The 16,840-nt window shown below is 41.0% G+C and overlaps 1 protein-coding gene across 1 annotated transcript in view; it reads right to left on the bottom strand.

Moving 5' to 3' along the window:
* The window catches only part of tmeff2a (transmembrane protein with EGF-like and two follistatin-like domains 2a), a 105,077-nt gene that overhangs the window by 36,581 nt on the left and 51,656 nt on the right, over positions 1-16,840 (bottom strand). The window contains exon 4 of the mRNA XM_054615629.1: positions 14,303-14,329. Within this exon, the coding sequence (XP_054471604.1) occupies positions 14,303-14,329 (27 nt within the window). The remainder of the gene's footprint in view (positions 1-14,302; positions 14,330-16,840) is intronic.

Raw genomic sequence — 16,840 nt, 5'->3', positions numbered from 1 at the left:
TGTAAGGAGTAGTAACCAAACTTCCTCTCAAATATACATTGCATCTCATGCTCCATGACTGTAAATTCAAACATATCTAGTTAGATTTGTTTAAAGGGCAACTTTCTGAAAGAACTGTTGAGCGACAGAATGTTACGAAGCAGAAGGACAAATGTGACTGGCACTTCGCTAAGTCCCGCCCAAGAATGCAGACTGGTCAATCACAATGTAGCATCGGCCAGCTACAACCAAAGGCCGACAATTATACTGCCCTACTACATAGACTCTCATGCATTCATTCCAGATTTTCTTCATTTTCAGGCTGGTTTGGTGGATTTGGAGCAAGTCATGGTTAAACGTTGTGTAATAGTGATACTCGTTATCCAGAGAGGTTGGGTGGAGATTTACGTTAAGCTTAGGCGAAGGGTACATTTCAGACATCAATGTATTGAAAAAGTACAAATTGAATCAGTTATAAAAGTTTTATAGTTCCCCCCCATTACCCCCCACTTATCCCTCATTGATAAAAAATTCTGAATCTATAAAGTGATGAAAGTGATTTGGTGGAGGAGTGCGAGCCCACAGGTCCTCCAAATCAGAAAAAGAAAAGGACCAAGTGGTGGCAATGCTGTCGTCCAGTGATGAAGAGGAGGAAGAGCCACGAAGGGGACAGTGAGATGAAGGGTTATATAAAGAGTTACACAAAAGGCAATGCAGGTTTCTTTTTTTTTTTTTTTACTTCAAGGTGTGGGCCTTAAATAGAACACTGCGTCCTCCTGCTTTGAAATATGGATCAAAACAAAGAAAACATAATGCTATTATAAGTAGACAATGGGCAGATTCAACCATTCAGATTCAACTAGGTAAAATTCTAAGTCAGGGACACCGCTAGCTTGCCGTGTGGTTCGCCGTGGCTCTCGTGGATGCGTCACGAAAAAAATAAATAATGGTTTCGCTGTGAAAATCCTATTAATAAACACGCTTGCTGTTTCTTTATTGCCAATGCACCATCCCAACCCTCAACAATATCTGCTCCTGTGATGTAAACAAATCAGCAGCCTTGCTGGGCATTCCCAAAGCACAACCTATAAGTTCTGCTCTCAAAACACAAAGCCATTAGCACGCACATTTTCTCCCCACTTCAGTGCCACCAGGGATTCACCCCGCTCCTCCAGAGAGGAGTCTTAAAGCCCAAAAATAAACAGCCTTCAGATGTTTACATATGGAGCACGACGCTGGCGAATGCCTGCAGAGAGTGAGAGGAAAGCTAATTTGCACTGTTGATGAGAAGAATCAGAAAAGGCTGCCCTTGGTTTATGGTGATTGGAACTGTATTAGGGGGAAATATTACATGCAGAGAGCAAAAGGAAAATAAGTACTTTTACTTCTATAAAGCAAATTAAGACCTATCAAATAAAGCATTGTAGATCATTTTAACCTTTTTCATTTAACAATAACTGTATATCTGTGTATCTATAATTCCTGTCATTTCTAGTGTTAATTGTAAATTCATTGCACTAAACGAGCCCACTGTTGAAACACCAATGTGTGCTCTACTTTCATCCTGGCTTGCTATACTAATGGCTTCTATAAATAATAAGTTGAGTCAAACAAATAACTACAAGGTTTTCAGCAGACATCACACTTTAGATGTGAATTTAAGTCCTATATACAATGACCTGTCCTGGGTTGCTGCTCAACTGAGCATCAGCAGAATAATAACTGCCGCAATTATAGTCAAGCAAATGAAAAAATTTATGTCTGTTGTAAAATGACCCACAAGAGAATCCTCACTATCTTCCCTCTCTCTCTTTCATCATACCTTGAATTGAGGCCAACGTCTCTCTGTGAGCCCGTTACTCAAACTGCTTTGCTAGCATCATCCGGCCGCGCGGCCTCTAATGAGCTGCGCTAGCTCGCTAGTGACACAGGAAATGACAGCTGGCGCGATTACAGAAATCTGGGACTTGACCAAACTGGAACTTGTTGGGAAGCAGAAACTCTACCGGAGGAACATCTATTGAGCTTGGAATCCAACATCACATCACTATGGTGACTGAAAAGCTCAAAGACACGTTATAGTAATAGTATAATAACATTGTATGATATAGTATAATAGTTGTAATAATACTAGTATTTCTGAATCCAGATATAGTGAAAGAGGGCTGGGATAAGCGTCAACGTTCCATTACAAGTGTTTTCTATCAGGCTTACATAAGAAGGCGTGACCTGAAATCCCCACGGAAGGGCCAAAAGGGCGGGTGATGTTCCCGCTGCTGCTGCTGTGTGAAGGATTATGAGCCTTCATTTATCTGGGACATCCTATCCGTTTCCCTGAGTACAGTCTTTACGGCCATGACACTTACACTATAAGACTGTGTACACAGCAGATGGCTATGGGACAATATAACTGAGTATCACTGAGCTGATATATAGTCTGCCAGGTTTCTCCGCAAGATGAAGATTCAATCTGTCATTTGTTTTATTAGCCACTGTATTTGTTGACATTATAAGAAACCGCTGGCTGCTATACGTGCACGTTTACACTCTACTTTCTTTTTCCAGTTAAATGTGCAGGTTCACAGCTGCTGACTGTCAAATTTACACTGAAGCTCGGGAGGGGCAGTTAGTAACGGTTTCGAATCCTTTTTCTGCGATTATGCCCCCTCACACACACACAATAATTGGACAAATACTTTCCTAAAGTGCCCACCTGATTCCCTTGTTCCCCTCTCTTAATCCCGGTCAAATCCTGGCCATTACAGAAAAAAGTTCAACCCTCCCATCTCTCTTTACCAATATCTGTCCATCCCTCCCTTTCCATCCATCTCTTTCTACCCATCCCCTCCGTTTCCGTCCCTCCCTTTCTACCCATCCCCTCCCTTAACATTCCTCCCGTTCTATCCCTACCCTTCAATACATTCCTCCCGTTCTATCCCTCCCTTTCTTTCCATCCCTCCCTTTCCATGGCCCCATCCTGCTCCCCTCCCGAGCCGCTTGCAGTCTCAGCCCTGTCCTATTATTTTCAGGATTACAAAAAAAAAAATGACAATAACATCCCTTATGCCGGTGAGAGTGAGGTCTGGCCCAGAGGTGACCCTGCTATTCTCATCAGCCTCTGTCCCACTTTTCCCCCACCTCCACTGATAGCTCTGACACACGGCGGCTTCCACTCGTTCCCTACTCACACCAGATACTGTTTGAACCTCAGCACCACCACCACCATCACAACCACCCCAACTCATCTCATTCAGAGCCCCTGCTGTGCACGTACACACACACACACACACACACAAGGGGAAATTTTAATAATAATTTCAGAGTGGTATGATTGGATGTGTTCCCGTGGAGAGATGGAGGAAAGGCTAAAGCGGCAGAGGTGAGAGATGGAAAAAAGAGAGTGAGAGAGAGAGAGAGTGAACGTGTGTGGATGAAGGGATCTAACGACTTTGCTTCTATCTCATTTGCAGATCCCATCTCTCTCCGTCTATATACTACCTTATCCCCGTGCCAAAATGACGGCTTATCGGCCAAGCCTCTCTCTCGTGCACCGCCTGAACATATGCTCTGTGAGACCGTGATCTGCTATAATGTGGGGACTATCTTCGTGTGCGTTACAATAAACATTATATATCCGTCCTTTTTCATGCGCTGTGAAGACTGTTGCCGTTTGTGTTTACAACAAGTTCACCACAACAAGGTCCGAACCCTTTATCTGTATTTCACAATCATCAGCGACATAGAAAAAATAAATGGAGTATGTAATGCTGCTGTTTGGTAGATGTTTATCCGAAAAGACTTGTGTCTTTTTTAGCTTAGTAAGGACGTACTGTAGCTTAGCACTGGTGGTGTGCATCATGCACGGAACTGCTGGATTTAGAAAATCTGTGATTTAAATTACATTTTAATTTAAAAAGTTAGAAGATCCTTTCCGAACAAAACTCTGTTAAACTACATCTTGTTAAACCATAGCCTCTATTGTTAATGCTGCTACAGTTATCAGCTCTCATTAGCAGATATGTTTTTTAGCAACTATAACCACAGCTTATTATGTATTATTAAATTACAGGTTGAAGTGAAGCCAATTTTAGCATATTTATACATTCTGCGTCATCAATGTAACTGCGAAATGAAGAAAACACAGTCCTATAGGCTACAGTAGCGTTTTCTAAAATATCGAAGCAGAGAACAAAGTTGCATTCCTAAAATATCTTTTATAAAATACTTGCGGTACATCATTTTATTACATTTTCTCATTTCCGACTTGCTGGGCTTGTAATTTATCTAATGTCTGAAGCTTTTCACTGATAAACGTTGTCCTGGAAAGCCCTTACATGTTCAGCACTCAGAATTTTATAATTCTCTCTGGGATAAAGCTGTTATCGTGGATTTGATCAACAGTCAGTTTAACATGATCTCCTCCCTACTTGTGACCTAACGTCACCAGTCATGACATCCCTGAAAAAATCCCTCAGGGACTCGGGACACGAACGCCGTTCCCCTGAGTAAAAGGCCTGTGTTTGTCCCATTCAGGACCCCTCCCATCCGCCCTAAGTGAACTTCTTGCTCTTAAATACTACACATGTTGCTCTTAGTGTATAATCATGAAGCCGATGGGTTTACTACTTTTTTTGCAAAAGGGTGCCTTGAGTGTCTGCATCAAGATGCTGAGGGGCATTGACCAAGAATTGCTATTTGACACCAGGGTGTGATACCATAGACCGTTTATAAGAAGTGGACATGGTCCTCATGACGTCACCCATTCTTTTGTTGACTACTGTGTTGAAGCCTTGAGTTTGGAATTTTGGCCAGCGTCATCTTGGTTTTTTTTGCCACCAGTGAACAGAAGTGACCATATTTGGACTGCGAAAGAGTAACGTAGAGACGACATATACGGCTCTGGTAGCGGTAGTGACCTGTCAATCACAAGCTAGCCACGCCTTAAAGCATACCCTGCTTTATCATCTTTTTAACTCAAAATGGGAAAATAATTAACAAAATGGACCCCCACCCCAAAACACAATTATATTATATATATTTATATATGAACTAAAATTTTGCACTTGACATTGCAGAAATCAAGTCAAACTTTTTGGTTTGTACCTGCGCAATAAAAGCAGTGGAGCTTTCCTTTAAATCGGGGCTATGGGTGCAGAATGTCAACTTCAGTAAGGTTCAGACTTTTCAACGGGGCTGGAAGCCTATCTGCCCTTCGGCTTTCACCTGCCTATTAGGGTGGAACATATTGGCTAGATAGGTTCTGTGTGTGTGTGTGTGTGTGTGTGTGTGTGTGTGTGTGTGTGTGTGTGTGTGTGTGTGTGTGTGTGTGTGTGGACATGCAGCATAGAATGACCAAATAGGACATGCACAAACACACACACACAAACACGCGGGTGGGCTGGCGGTGGTGAGCCTTATCGCAATGCCACAAAGTGGGAAGATTAGATTACTCACTTCCCTAAACCTCTAACTTGGTTACCATAGCAATAGCAGTATGACTGGGGCGGCAGCTGGTCATTGTGGAGGCTGCTGGAGTGGGAATGGATGGTGGAACAATCACCAGGGGAACTGCAGGTCAGCCAGCTATTTTACCTCTGTCACTCACCGTCCTGTTCCATTCTGTTCTAACATCCATTTTTTTTCCAACGTCAGACCAGAAAAATTTGCTCATGTTATTGTCACGTCTATTTGAAACACGCCAAACACTAAGATTATTCCTGATTATGCTTAACGTTAGCTACTGTCAGGTCAGTGGGGTTTTCACTGAAAATGTAGCTCAAGAATATTCGGAGAGTCTTTACAATAACCTCATGTAATCATATTTGTGCATTGCTGCATACCAACCAGGGTAGATCAATTGAAATTGAATTCATAATTGCACCACGGTGGAGCCTCGCCCTTAATTCAAATTAATGAAGTGCTTGCAAATCCATAGTGTTGTGGGTTTGATCATTAGATGAATTACCCCGATCGGGTCATTGTATTTCAATTAAGCCTGAGCACAGTGTTTATCTTTTCATTAGTCAACACTCAGAAAAAAGTTCATGTAAAATAAAAGTTAGGAGGCAGGGTTTGGTGCATGTGCACATGAATATTCAGACACAGATGTATCGGCGTGATCTATCTCAGAGAGACTGTCGTGTTAACTACGTTGATAGAGTGACGGAGTAGTTATTTGAATAGTCTGGATAGTGCTGAAGGACTAGTGCTTAAAAAGTCTGAGCCTGAACAAAGCTCAGCAAATAACTGGAAAACACACAAAGGAAATCAGGTAGCTGAAAAGACTGAGAGAGACACTACACAAGGTTGTACGGTAGGTTTGCATATGGACGGTAGGGACAACTTTGGGAGAACAGAAGAGTCCCTACCAATATTTGGGCAAAATATTTTGCATTATCCTTAGAGTAAACAGACACACACACAGAGGGAGAGAAGCAGAGGGAGCAGAACCGCTTGTTGACGGCCGCGAAAAACTTTAAAATTCTGGTGGGATCATCATGGCCGTAGCCAGCTATGAGGTCATCGAGGTCGGGACCTCAATCATTATTTCCTAAAAAGCCCACTGTCTTTTTGCATCTGAGTGACACGAAACCACTTGGAACCGACAGCTATCTATAAGACGGCTATCTGTGGGGGGGGAGATGACTGGAGAAAGCAGACTGTGTGTGCGTGTGTGTATGTGTGTGTTTGAGGACATCGTGGTGTTGCCAGTGACACCACAGTAGTGTTCTTGACACTGTTTTTGCACACAAAAACTATATGATGATGAACTACATACACGCACAGTATTAGAGGATTCTTATTAAAAACTATTGACGCTCTGTTGTAGCTTTCTTTAATGTTATTGGATGTAATCCTGGCTTTCTACAACCCATGATTATAATTTCATCAGCTGCAGTGCGCTCTACAGTTTAGCACGAGTGTCAGCAGCATAAGGTCCGGCCCTCTCCCCTGCACTTCGAGGGATTTGGACTGCTGGTTTGAAAATGTGGATCTAGCCTGCACTTTATCAGAAGTGGTGGGTATTAAGATTTTAAGAGGTAAAAGACACAGCAAGGAGGAAAGAGTAAATCATGTCTGCAAGTGGGATGTTTTAGCAGAGATAGCATTAAATGAGAAAAGTTGATCTGCAGAAGAATAAATATTTAAAGCAATTCAAAGAAAGCATTATATTCTATTATTCTTTGTACTTTGAATTGTCACTAAATTTTGTGTTTTCCACCAACCAAAAAGTTCACCAGAATGCAGAAAGCCCCCACTTATAAATCATCCCTACCAATGTTGAATGTAAACTTACGCCCTTGCACTTCGAAGGATGCCTCATAAATACTAGTATTAAAGCTGCAGGCAGACTTATGCTCTCCGGCTGCCGCTAAGGACTCATAATTGAGTCGTTTTTTACCATTCAAACAGAGAAATGGCTCTGATAAGTTACGGGACACTGTTTTGACCTTGACAAAGCACTTAATTTAGATAAGAGTTACCCTTCCAAACGGCAGTGAAATTAGGTCACTTTAATGCCTGAAGCACTCAGAGCATGACAGAGTTTAAATCTTTGACTTTGGAGCTTGAGGCAGGAGTGTCCTGCTGGCTCCTAACCAGAGTTGGTTCTATTTGGGACTGATTTAAGTCTATTGGAGGACTTTTCAAAAAGTACATATTTAATATTGAATCGTAAAAGCCACAAAGACCAGAATTACATTAAGGTCTTTTAAAAAGAAAGTGAATAATTAAAGTTGCTGGTTCTGCAGGATTTTATATAAAAAGACATTTTAGAGGTAATTAGTGGTCAACTTCTTGTACTGTTTTTCAGTCATGCCATCTGCGTCTAAACGAATAGGTTTGCGTAACATTTTGTACAGACATTAATGGTTCCCAGAGGATGAATCCTAATCACTTTGATGATCCCTGACTTTACCTTTAGCGTTACTACGTGGTTGACATTAGGGCTGCAATCAATCAAGAGATCAGATAAAAATACTTGCTTTATCAAAGAGGAATAGTAAAAATTCAAAAGACAAAATAAGATGAAAAAAAAAAAATCAACATTTTATTGCTTGAATTTCATATAATATAATCCGTCAAAAACAAACCCATTTAGTTTATCTAAGTTTCATATCACATTCTGGGTTTCAAGGCTTTTTTTGCAACCGTCATGGTGTTTGCTTGGTATTTTCATCTATAAAGGTTATTTGCATACAAACACACAAGTCAAATATCTATGAAGTAAATGATTGCATTTTTATTCAAATATTTCCTTTGATTAAATAAAAAATCTTGGAATTAGTATTTTTAATTTTCCTGCTTAGAGCTAGTGTTAGGAAATTTAACAGGGCATCATTTTTCTCTATATATTATATATTTTGGTGACAACATCACCAAACAACTGTATTAATGACATGAGAACACATCATGATAACGTTGTAATTTACCTTCCCCAAATACACATTTTTACTGGATAGAGCGTGAACGCATCAGAATAAAACTTTATGGAACCTCCGTTAACCTTAGCCGTAAGCTCCGTTAATTAGCCACACAGGACTGCGCTGCCCACTGCTATCTGCTAACGTTAACTAGCGGATCTATGTTCAAATCAAATCTGTACGCCGTTGATTAGCGGCACTGTAAACCCCCGCCCCAACACAATTTTTTGTAATCATTGTTACTTTATCTACTTACCTTAGTTGACATTTGTATAATGTTATCACTGATAACATCCACTTATCAGACGAGAACATGCATCTCCTACCCACTCTTCCCCGCTGCCTACTCCTGCCAGTGGGAGCAGTGAAAAACCTCACAGCTCTTCCGGACCACACGCCTCTGGTCAGCCACAGAAAACTATTTCAGAGGACACATCCTCCGCTAACAATTATTCCACAGAAAATTCTGAAAATAGCAGCAACAGCCTCTCTCTCCCTCCCTCCCCTCCTGAAGCTGTCTTACACATTTCATGACAGTTTCGAACCTGTATAAACATTTCATGGCGATCCATCTAGTTGTCGCGCCGCTTGATTGACGTTGTCATCTGTGAGGCCAGGCTGCTAGGATGGCTAAATATATAAAGACTGCATTCTCTAACATCGCCATGGCTCATTTCTTACATGTGATATCATAAAATCTCACACCTTTTGGACCCCCACTTGTATCTCACTTACTGTTATTTTTAATTTACAGGGAGCGTTACAGCTTCACAGACCTGCCAACATGTCCTTAGCCAAATTCAAAAACACACTAGTGGGACTTTGCTGAGACGCACAGAGATCTTCAGTGTTCAGGGCTTTGGTTGTCCTTTGTCCCCGCCGTGATCATGTGAGTGCAATTCAATTTTCTCCACTGCACAATTTGATTTGAACAAATGTCTGATTTTGACTAAATGGGCCATGTGACCAGACTCCTATCCTCAGGGCCTGTCTCTGCACAGTCGACTTGTGGTCCCACTTATTAGATATAAAATAAACAAGCACAGGAGAGTAGGCGCGATTCAGACGAGCCTGAATGCACATCGCAGCTCGCCCGCACACCCTTGCACACACATATTCACACATAGAGTTAAAGAAACTGGCAGCTAGCCAGCGTGCCGGAGCTTTATGTGTGTAGATTTATCCGTGGCCATTAAAATACATTTGATTTTTACTCTCCACTGCTGCTTTCCTATATAGGAGTCCGACCGGCCTTTAACAACCACTTTCTTTAACCTTCTCCCCTGCTCATAAAACACCAGCAGCTGTCCTCTTCCTCCTCCTCCCTTCCTTCCTTCCTTCCTTCCTTCCGTCTCCTCGACTGTATCTCTCCACCTATGTCGACCTCCGCTACAATTCTATCTTTATAGGGTGTGTTTGCCTTTCTCCTCCTCCTGTCCTTGCCCTCGTCTTTCGCCTCCCCCTCCCACGCCTCCCCTACTGCGCAGATACCCTCTCTGCCCCTGAGCTATTCTTCCTTAATTGTCCATTTTTTCCTCCTGAATGATCGATACGTCAAATCTATCTGACAGTTGGAGAATAAGGACGGTTCCCCAGCTTTAAAACACCCAGAGGTCTGCAAAGGTGAGCGTTCGCGAAGAGCTTCAGTGGGGATATTCAGAGAAAAACCCTCTCTCGCTTGTTTTCAGAGGATGACGGCTTATTTTAGTGCGGATAATGACACTAAACTTTTAACCCCTTTCCCTGCCTGATGCGTCACTGTCCATTTCTACTGCTTGTTTTTTTTTTCTTTTCCTTTTTTGTACGGTCAAAATATAATTCTATGTGCGCAAATGTGCTCTAATGTAGAATTAGTACACTTTACTTCACGAGGAAATTATTTCCTGTTCTAGTTCTACTACTTCCTCTTTTTGTTCTGGACTTTTCACTGGCAAGCTGTGCATTTCCTGTTCTCCATTTAGGCTCTGTGTTTAGCCATATATGTGACGTTACCTTCAAAAAAATGTTAGGTAAATGTAACAATATTTTCCCCATTTAAGGAGCTGAAATTCAATTTACTTTCACGCATAAATCTGCTCATCAGAAGAGAGGTTTGTCGGCTGGTATGGAGCTTATTGTGAGTCTATTACGCTGACAGCATTTATGCAAGAGAGACTCTGAATTATTTGTTTCTCTCTCCCCCCCCACCCCCAAACACTCCATAAAGCTGAATCAACACTTATCTAGAACAGAGGTTAGAATATTGATTGAATATTTTCAAACGCTATGTTTCAATTTTATCATTACTAAAGGAAAGGGCTTCCAGGAAGGCGGACTAACTGATGTGTTTGGCAAATGTAACACTACACCCGGTAACATTGCCGGGGCTGCTTGTGTGAGCGTCAGCCTACACTCAATCCTAAGCATCGATGACCGGCTCCTTCACAATAGATGTGCTATTGCGAACAGGGCTTTTGTGATGTAGTCCCACAATGCTCCTTGGCAATGGACGTAATATTCGGCAGAGACCTGAATGAGTGGGATTTTTGGCACCACAACAGTAATGCAATAGTATTCAGAAATCCTATAATAACCATAAGCTGGTATAATCATTTGGATAGCTGATTTTGTAGCCTATAACAACCAATGCTATCAATAGAACGCAGCAGCAATCTTTTTAATTGACTTATATTAATATAGTAATAAATGTACCGAAAGGCATTCCAAATAGACCGGAAAGGATTGATGCAGTCAAAAGGATTAAAACAATAAAACATGAGATTATCAATATTTTGAATATATGAATATATTTACTATCCACACCCCTGATCTGACCAGCGTGGTCTTTGTTTTACCGAGAAGCAAACCTGTAAATGAAATAAGGACAAAAAATCACCCTTGATCACCTTTTTTCTACAGGTCACCCAACTCTACTGTACTGTAGGTATCAAGCTATTTAGCCGGGCATGCTAACGGTTGCAGCTTATGCTGGAGCAGACAAACACACTCTTTAATCAACTTCTTGCAGGGAAGTCTATTTTAGTTAGACTTGAATGGCATTGCTTGATGTAATAAAGAGAAAAAGAAACAAATGCTCATGTCAGCTTTAGAACCCAAATGTAAATACACATGCAAATTTAGGTTATGCTTCTCACCCTGCAGCGTCAATGTAAAACACAACAATTGTTCTCAATATTGTGTTCAGAGGACATAACTGAAAATGTATGTTTCATTTTGTTTCTTCTTCCTCGTGTTTTCTTATCGCTGACTACCCTCCTCCTCTTTCTCCCTGCATCACTCGCCGTCTGTTTCTTCAGTTCTGTTATCTATTTTTGCGACTTTCCTCGGGCCATTTCTTTGTCCAACCACCCCCCTCCTTCACTCTCTCTCTCCCTCTCTCTCTCTGGTTGACCTAGCACCACTTTCATTTCCGCTTGTTCATCTGTCTGTCTGCCGTCTCTTTTTTTGGGGAACTAATCTCTTTTTCCAATCTCTCCCTCATATATGCTTGTGCATGAGAGCTAATGAACGAACTGCATGGGTAAACACACAGGACGACTGTCAGAGACGCACCAGAGCAAATATATGCATGCGTAAAAAAAAACACGCACTGACGGATGAACTCGACCGCCGACTGTGTCCTGTCTGGGATGACGACAGAGCTGGGTCTTGTTCATCAATTATGCAACGAACAAGAGTCTTACTTGAATGGCACATTATTAATTAGCTGGAGCTTTGGCATAATTAGAAATATAAAATATCTTCTCCATTACTACAATAAACTCAAACACTTCCCAACCCCAGGCTCCAGCATTTATTATTTGTAATGTTGGTCACACATCATTCTGAGAAACTGTTACTCTCTTTCATTCAGCAGCGTGAGACCAAACTTCCAGTTGAAGTCTAAGAGAACAAGGTGTACCGGTACCACATGTGGTCTTCACTGTCCTTGCAAGTCTTTTTTGGAACTAGCCTTGAGTATTTTCAGTGGAAAAATGACAGTGGCAGTGCACATGTGTTGTATAAATAGATTTGTATGTCGGGCCTCCCAGTTTTACAAAAAAAACCAACCTCAGTCAAATTAATCAGTTTGAGATTAGGATTCCCAAAGGACTGTGCCAGTCATGTTTTAGTGAGCCGTGTACACAAAAATTGTGTAATTGCATTTTTTTGCTTTTTTCAAAAACATACTATCAGTTTTTCAAATTACTTCCTGCCTCCCAGGCCATATATTTCAGGATGATCTGAAAATGATCTGGCTGGGACTGGAAAGTAGCTTGAGACAGAAAATCCATCACAATTCCCTGTCACAGTCACATTATCATTCACTGCAAGCCAAGACCATTTAAAGAAAAAAAAACTCTTCATTATGATGCAATCAAGGCCACTTTGATGTTTTTTCCCCCTTTGTTAGCACTCCCTGCTTCCTGCTGAATGACAAAGATATAAATGAATTTGATGGATTGAAAATAAAGGCAATGAAATGTGAACTGATATACAGAATGCTGGGAGGCAGAGGTAGTTTTTTTTCTTTTTGCTTGACTGTCGTCCTGTAGGGCATAGGCTGTACAAGGGCGTCAGGTAGAAATAAGAGTTGTTCACAATGAAAGTCCCCTCCAACTGGAGCTCCCTATGACCGGTCCGACTCTGGCTTAACAAGTGTTTGTTTACAGTTAATTGCATCAATGTGGTGCACATCGAGAGCAAAATGAAGAAGCTTGATCTATGAAGAACGTTGTGCTCTAGTAAACAATTCATTATGAACACATTGGTTGTATGGATATTAATGGCGATGACACGTCAAAAAAAGTCCCACCCACAACTACCATCACACCGGGCCTTTCCGAGCCCAACTAGAACTGGTCGCCGCACGCTGCCTCGGAAGAAATCGGTCCAGAAAGAAAATAAATTTTGTTAAAGATGATTTTTTTTTCGAGTAATAATTCCTTATAGTAGCTCGCCTATGTCGTCCAGCTTCAAATCAGAAAGCTGAAATAATATTAAAAAAGACTAATGTTATCCGTTTCATGTGCTCATGTAGTAACATGGCTGAGTCTGATGCTATTAATCACACTACTGTCACTTCAACCACAACACTGTCACTTTACCTCGCCATTTTTGTCTCAAATGCTTTTTGTTGTTGTTTTATATACCTCTTATTTCATCTTTCTTTTACTTTCTCTATTCATCTGTGCTGTTGCTGTACTTGAGCCGCTGCAACAACAAAAAAAATCCCTTCAGGGGATCAACAAAAGGTTTAACGTGTCTTATCTTATTTTCAAATAAATGGCCATGTGGAGACAGTGGTATAAAGCCGTAAACACAACACTGACAAATTATCACATTAGAAAGATGCTATGGTGACTGTGTTAGCAAACAGTCGGCTATTCACACATAAAGCAGAAATGGAGCCACATTTCCATTCATGCGGGGTCATGTTTATTTGTTCATATGAGGGAAATATCTGGCTGATTAAGTCTCCACCATGTCCAACGGCTAGCTAGTCAAGTTAATCCTGTGATCCATTAACAATGTAAGAATTTTGATTATTGCAGCTTTGAACAACAAGGTGTATAAATTAAATACAATTAAAAGGCAGCAACCTAACATGATTAACGGAAACTAACATTTAAATGATTGCGTTGTGCTGTGTAATTTCATTATATTTCATAAACATTTGGATGTTTTCATATCTTTAAGAACATTCAAGTCAAACTTCATGGTTTGTTTATGAATGCATACAATATTGTTCAAGGTCATGAATAAACCCCATTTCCTTTAAATAAACTGAACTTGTCTTTCAGTTCACTTGTCTGTTCGTATGCTGCTGAGTTAGTGGAGGAAGAAGCACAGAGGAAGACATTAAAAAGCAGCGCATGTGGAGTCAGAACAGAGGAGGAGGAGGAGGTGAGTAATCTTACCATCGTCTCCTGATCCTGAGCCGGCATCTGCAGAGGAGAACAAACAGTTATTAACCAGAGTCTCACACAACCACAGACATTGGCTGAATAAGCCTGTGTATCTGCCTATGTAAGAGTGTGTGTCCAGGCCTGTGAGTATGTGCTTGTGAGTGTGCCAGGGCTGTAATGAATGACGTTTGTTCTTACATTTGAAGCTACTATTGAGGTTTGATGCTATTCCGAAGCTCCTGATCCCAAACATAGAACCTTTTATAAATATAACTGGTCAGTTTTGTCAACAAAAATACACATGTGGTTTTAGAAGTGTAAATATTGGTACTGTTAAACTTCCCCTTTAGTTGCATGCCTCCCTTTGTATGCGGCAAGAGGAGAAGCTTAACGTCAACAAGTATTGAATGAAGCCAAATACTTCGTTAGATGAAAGCATGTTGTCGATTTTTTTCCAATCAATTTTGACTTTTGGACTTAACAGCACTCTGGAGTAATTGGAAATGTTTTGATCAAAATTCAGAACCACTCCTACGCAATCAACACTGGAATCTTATCCTACAAATGGTATTTCACTAATAACATTAGTCTGGCCTGATCGTTATCTGCAACTCCTCAGGAATACCACGTTTAAACACAATAAAAAGTTGTGCAAAAAAACAAAGAAAACAAAGCTGCATTCATATTGATTCAGAATTCTAACGTTAATGTTATAAATGAAGGTTTAAACTATTTGGAGGAGCCCTAGAGTGTGTGTACAGTGAGCTATTAGTGTTCTTGTGTGTGCATTTGAATGAAACAAGACCTTTCTAAAGATGGCGCAGTAAATGAAACTGGGAAAAAGGTGAAGGTTGCCCGTGGGTTTTGAGCATCACGCATCTTCTCCATTCTACATCCGTACATTGATGAGAACACCTCCAACTATGGACCTCTCCGTGTTAGGACTGTGGGAAGACACTCTATGTGTTTGTGTTACGGCGACTCCTTATCCATGGCTTTCACATCGTATCTGTGTGGAGCTCCCTCAAACACACTGAGCCTACTGAAACTGCTTAACAATATGGCTGTGAAAGGGATACTGATGAGCACTTCGAAGAACCGGCACCGTGTAACTTGAGCCGCGGCACAAAGCGATCTGCTAAAATGCCCCGGGGCCAGAGACCAGACGCAGAGCCTCAGAGGACTGTGGGATAATAGCTCAGCTCCATATGAATATCATGTGAGAAGGGTTTAAAAGAAGAGGTGCACACACGAAACACACAGAGCCTGCCCAGCAAGCCGTCCTGATACTTTAATGACGTGAGCTTTGGGTCGATAAAATGCATTTCTGACGGGATAAAACCATGTCTCTCGAGTGTGATGATTATTTGAGGTCAGTGCAGCAGATGGTCAGATGTGCCAAGGGAAAAGTAACTCTCAAAGCAACCAGTCAATAATCAGTGAGGTGGGACTGCCTCGAAATGGGATGAATAATAGAACTGGCAAATCTTTCTGGAAAAATATTTCCTTTTTTTGTTTGACATCACTTTTTTAATGATGAATCAATATTGCTTTGCAGTTGAATGCTGTATGTCAAGTTGCAGTTTACATGTCTTTCTAAATTGTAATCACTTCATCATTTTTATTCTATCAGACCTATGTGAAACCGTCTGACTGTTTCGTGAGGTCACAGTGACCTTGACTGTCAAAAGTAAGTTCATTTTAGAGTCCAAATTTGACAAAAAAATCTCAACTTTGGCTCACCAGAAAGGTAAGGACGTTTGGGAAACCCAAAAACATAAAAGGCATAAATATACTCTGTGGAAGACAGCAATGAAAGTCGCCACTCCTTTCCCCCTCAACCCATGGAGGGTCGGACCTGAAGACACTGACTAAAGACTACATCACATTTCACCAGGTTTGTCAATTTCTTATACAAAAACTCCCATAAGAATACCATCTGAACAAGCACGATGCTATAATCACGTAAAGATTACACACAATTTGGCTTTAAAAAAAACATGAATCAGTAAAATGTACAGTCAGGAACCGAAAGTAGAGAATCACAGTGCAGCTAACTGGACTAAAAAAGGGGATTTGTGATTAGAGATAGGCTCCTGTGTGGACAGAGGAGAGACTCATCTGGTTTGAGGTTACTTTATTGGACGCTGATGGAGTAATGAGTTACCCATACATATTTTAAACTAATGCACCTACTGAAACAGGAGGGTTAGCTAACTGTATTGGGAGTAAAGTCATGGTCGGACCGGAACTGATAGGGGAAAAATGTATTTGTACTCTGGGACAAAAAGGCTTGAAAGGCTTTCAAGCATAAGATGCAGGAGCTAGCTAGCCCTCTATTCCAATCATTGCACCCAATGCCAGATATGCAGCACAGTCACATAAATATAATAGCTGCAAATAAGGAGGGGTGTATTTATTATAAGAAGATGCTCCCTGTGTTTTACTCCAAGTTGCATCTTGCAGGTTATACAAGCAACAACCACATAATCAAACATATAATTATATGGAATACAATTCCAACAATTATATAATTATATACATGATTAT

Source organism: Anoplopoma fimbria, chromosome 16 (genome assembly GCF_027596085.1).
Source record: "Anoplopoma fimbria isolate UVic2021 breed Golden Eagle Sablefish chromosome 16, Afim_UVic_2022, whole genome shotgun sequence".
NCBI classification, from domain to species: domain Eukaryota; kingdom Metazoa; phylum Chordata; class Actinopteri; order Perciformes; family Anoplopomatidae; genus Anoplopoma; species Anoplopoma fimbria.
The sequence above is the reverse complement of the archived record's forward strand: the minus strand, read 5'-3'. Positions and strand labels throughout refer to the sequence as shown.